The sequence below is a fragment of the Pagrus major genome, chromosome 11 (assembly GCF_040436345.1).
Source record: "Pagrus major chromosome 11, Pma_NU_1.0".
In the NCBI taxonomy this organism is placed as follows: domain Eukaryota; kingdom Metazoa; phylum Chordata; class Actinopteri; order Spariformes; family Sparidae; genus Pagrus; species Pagrus major.
In genome coordinates, this window is record NC_133225.1 from 10,185,938 (window position 1) to 10,190,823 (window position 4,886).

Consider the following 4,886-nt stretch of genomic DNA (forward strand, 5'->3'; position numbering starts at 1 on the left):
ATGTAATTGTTTTTGTACTTGACTACAGATTTTCAGCACTCTTTCCACCACTGGCTGCGTCGAATGAAAACATATCATGCTAGTTGGTCACATAATCTCACAAAGGGCAGGTTGAGCTGGACAGATCTGTCTGGTGAAAGGCCTCTGTCTATATTTTGTTGCTAGGGGAGGTGTTTCACTAAGCAATAAGGTATAAAACACACTCACACACACATACACACAACCAGAACCACAAGTTATAACAGTGACTTGCAGCGTGTGAATGCTCCAGAAACCCTTTACTTTTCCAGCGTATTTAAAATGTTCAATACACTCAATGGCTTCCATGTTCAAGCAGCATCAAACTATACCAACCCCTATGCTGTGGATGTAATCCGGGAAAAGAGGAGTGATCTGGTTCATGGGATCTCACATACCGAGGATCTACTGGATCATCTCGTCGCAGAGGGGGTCATGACAGCCGACAAGAGATCCATTGTTTTGACCATCAAGTCTCGCAGGGATCAAAACTGCAGGGTCCTGGACATCCTGGAGGCCAGAGGAGAGAGGGCTTGTCGGAAATTCTTCCATCCATGTCTGATGATGGCAGAACCCGACCTCTATCAGCGAATCAAGACCTATGTGGGGGGTGTAAACGAACGTATTCGAGACCCAAGGAGGCAGCTGATTGGATATTTGCTGGAGAGGGAGCAGGATGGGATGGTTGAAACTACTCATAGAATTGTCGCTAAGGAGACTCGTACTATATATGCCACCAAAGAAACTAAGAAACCTTGCCATGAAGAGGAGGACAGAAGTATTGTGCCACTTTTAAAACCAGAGGAGCAACAAACAGCACAAAGTAAAGCAGATAATCTCATCCACATGATTGCTACAGATGGTGAGGCAGCCCTGCTGGAGGAGCTGTTAGAAAACACTGATATCAACACAGTCACTTCCTCTAATGAGACTCTACATGTAGCTGCTGAGCACGGTCACCTGTCCATCATTGAGCTCTTGATCCGTAAAGGAGCCACACTGGACCTGCAGGATAATAAGAGTCACACAGCTCTTCACATAGCAGCCAGCAGGGGTCACACTCAGATAGTCAGTGCACTCATACAGGCCGGGGCCCCCATCTACACTCTGGATCTGCAGGGCAAAACACCAGTTCACCTGGCAGCAGGGAACAAGCACCTGAGTTCTGTGAAAGTCCTGGTGGAGGAGGAGAAGAAGCAGTCTGAGAGCCACAGGCGGGACATGTTTCTTCACTCAGCAGCCGTGGAAGATAATTGGAGGCTGGCTGAGATGCTGCTGCAGAGCGGGGCTGCTGTCGATGCCAGAAACAACCACGAGAAAACACCTCTGTTTTATGCAGTTTCCAGGAACAATGAGAAAACAGTGAATGTCCTTCTAAAGGCAGGGGCTAAAGTTGACCATGATGTTATAAATGAAGCCATTATGCTCAATGAAGAATCAATTCTCCATCTGCTGCTTGGTGAGTCTTTTCACCAAAGACTGTGGTAATTACGCTGTTATTTAAAGAGACAGTTCACCCCAAAAATCAAAAAATCATTTATTCTCTTGTAAGTTGCAGAGATTTGGAAATATCAGCCGCAAAGATGTCTGACATCTCTCTAATGTAACAGAAAAAGACAGCAACTAGATGGTGGATACCTTGTTGTGAGCAGTTTTATGTAGTAACTATTTTCTCTCTACCGATACTGTATCACCGTGCAGAAGGAAGCGTTCATCTACTCATGGACGAGAGGCTCACGCTCCTGATGGCACAGGATACGTAAACCTTAATGGCGTCCTCCTCGGCGGGGCTGGGACGCTAGCTAGCTTAGTTAGCTGGCCCCTCGTCCATGAGTAGATAAACACTTCTTTCTGTGAGGTGATGCAAAAAGAAAAGAGTTCCTGCATAAAATTGCTCACAACAGGGTTTGTGGATTATCTTGAGTGACCGGTCATGATTTCACAAGCCAAGTGTCATGTAGTCCTGTTATATTCAAGAGAAGGCAGACATCTCTAGGGGCGATATGTCCAAAACTCGGCCTCTCACACCAAAACATTTTAGATAGATAAATGGCGCTGCATGTAAGAGGGAAAATATGTATTTTTGATTTTGGGGTGAACTGTCCCTTTAACATCTTGAAACATGCTACATCACCATGCATTAGACTTCTATTTTAAGATTGCATGAAGCCGCAAACTTGAAGGCTTGCTCTGTTTTGTTTAAACCACAGATAATGCCAGAGGTGCTCTCAGTGAAGAAGAGCTGGGTTCCGCTCTCCTCTCAGCTGTCAGACAGAACCATGATGGACTGGTAACTGTTCTTATAGACCGCGGGGCAAATGTGAACATGTTTGACAAACAAGGCTACACCCCTCTCCTACTGTCGGCCGAGCTGGGGCACACTGAAGTCTTCAGGTAACATGAGACATGAGCTCATTTACAGATTCACTTTGAGGGAATCTGATAGCAATGGGGTATTATTATGTATATAATATATATATAATCCCACAAAAAAATAAATCCCCTCTTACTCTCTCATTTATTCCCCTGTCCTTCCCACTCAAAACACTTTCAGACCAAATGTAGAACTGGCTCATATTTATATTGTTTTCAGTGTAGCTGGCTCAGATCAGTAGGGAGGAGGGAGTTTTGTGCGTAGCAGCACACGTTGTTGACCGCCACAGGTGCATTATTAAAATACTACCACCAGAGGGCGCCACTGTGTGATATTGTTAAATTTGACATAGCCGCGTCAAAAGATTATTATTACACTATTTTATGATTTCTGCAGGCAGCAAGTGACAAACCATGACATGTATACAACAGAATGCAAATATAAATACATCTAAACATTCATCACACACAATGATAAATATGATTGGTATAATGTCCATATCCTTATTGCTATATCAAATCATGTATTCACTCTGTCCATCACTGTTATGATGTTATGTGTCTATAAATTCACTTCGGCCAATATGATTTTGTTGGAGAGTAGCTTCCTTAATTGCTCATTTTCACTCTGTTAGTCCTTTTTTTCTGTATTTTCCATTTAATTAAGTTGTGTCTTAAAGGTCCAATATGCAGGAATTTTAGTTAAAAACATTAAAATCGTTCATCCAGTCCAGACTGCTAGCTGCATGGCGAACTCGGCTAACTTGAATTCAACAGGCGGTCGATTCTTACATATTGCACCTTTAAAAAGTGACCCCTTTTTTCATTTCAGGGTGCTGGTAGCCAAACAGGCCAAACTGGATGCTACTTTATCTGACGGTTCCTCAGCGTTGCACCTGGCTGTCCACAGTGGCAGTGTGCCTATTGCGCAGACATTGCTGGGGAAGGGATTAGACCCCAACACTACTGGACCTAAAGCCCAAACCCCTCTGCACCTGGCAGCTCAATGCAATAGGCCAGAACTAGTTGATCTTCTGTTGAGAGCCGGAGCACAGGTGATCATCAAACCAGTTGGTCAATAGAGTTCATTTTGTAGATGTTTGTGCAGTCTGAGACTTGTGTGTTATTTCTTTAGGTAAATGCAGCAGCACAGGATGGGTTGACTCCTCTGCATGCAGCCAGTCAGCAGGGCCATGCAGACCCAGTGATCCGGCTTCTTCAAGGCGAGGCAGATCCGGGAGTCAAAGACAGGCTGGGGAAGACAGCCTTGCACTGGGCAGCCTCTTCCCCAGGGGAGAGTGGTGTTGTAGACCTGCTGCTGACAGCCAAAGCCAACCCACATACCACTGATAATGAGAAGAAAACTGCCCTCCATCAGGCCGCCATGGAGGGGAAAGTTGACGCTGTGACTTCGCTGTTGTCCCACAAGGCAAAGGCAGGGGCTAAAGACATGGATGGCTCCACGCCTCTCCATTACGCAGCAGCTGGTGGGCACGCCAGCGTGGTTTCAGCTCTTTTACAGTCACTCAACAACAAGGGGGTAGACGAGAGGAACGCGTGGAGGAAGACGCCACTTCACGCCGCAGCAGAGAAGGGCCACGACGGTGTGGCGGTGCTCTTCCTGGAGGCCGGGGCAAAGATCAACAGTACAGATCACAGTAAAGACACTCCTCTGCACTCTGCTGCCCGAGGTGGACATCAGGAGGTAGTGAAGAGGCTCCTAAACTGGGGCCAAGGTGGGCACATGGGACGGAGGAAGAAGGCGAATCTGCAGGCGACCAATAATGTGGGGAAGACACCGCTGCAGGTGGCAGAGAGTGGAGACACATCGGAACACAAGGACATTGTCACTTTACTACTAAGGAAGATGCTTCTTATCAAATAAATGGAAAGAGGTTATCGCATCACATCTCATCATATCCTGTGAAAGACATTGAGTACCCAAAAACATTGATATTGATATAACAGATATTCGTTTTCACAAGAGCAGTTGAGCCGCATGTGGAGGAGGCTTGGTGTTAATGACGCAACCTTTCCAAACTATGGAGACCAACGTGGCATATAATGGCGTTGCGCGGAATTTTACAAAACAACAGCATAGGAAGGGCCACATGAAATATCACAATCAGTGCATTTACAGGAAATGTAATACCAGGGAACATCTCTCGTCATGTCTGGTCTCTGCAACATTGAAGCAAATAAAATCCCATTTGTTAAAAAGGCATACATGAACAAATTAAATGGAGAAAGGAGATTTTTTTTCTCTCTTTGGGTCAATATCACACAAAAATATTTAAAGCCAAAGATGTGTCATTTTAATGCAAATTAGCCGTGAAAAAGAAAGAATCTGCATATACATGAAAGCCGTTTCTATTTTTAAAAGATTAGATTTAGTACATTAATTTTAGGTTTTGTCTGTTGCAGTGGTTCTCAGAGTGGTTCCAGGAAGCCCCAGCAAAGAGGGAGATCATTTATTTTTTGGTCTAATTTGTGTC

General features: G+C 44.9%; 1 protein-coding gene across 1 annotated transcript; it reads left to right on the top strand.

Annotated features, from left to right (window-relative positions):
- The first annotated feature begins 300 nt into the window (after positions 1–300).
- On the top strand, positions 301–4,276 carry caiap (CARD- and ANK-containing Inflammasome Adaptor Protein). The gene is made up of 4 exons (XM_073475725.1): positions 301–1,477; positions 2,229–2,412; positions 3,224–3,446; positions 3,527–4,276. Exons 1-4 carry the CDS (start codon positions 301–303, stop codon positions 4,274–4,276), a joined length of 2,334 nt encoding a protein of 777 aa, XP_073331826.1.
- Positions 4,277–4,886: the final 610 nt, after the last annotated feature.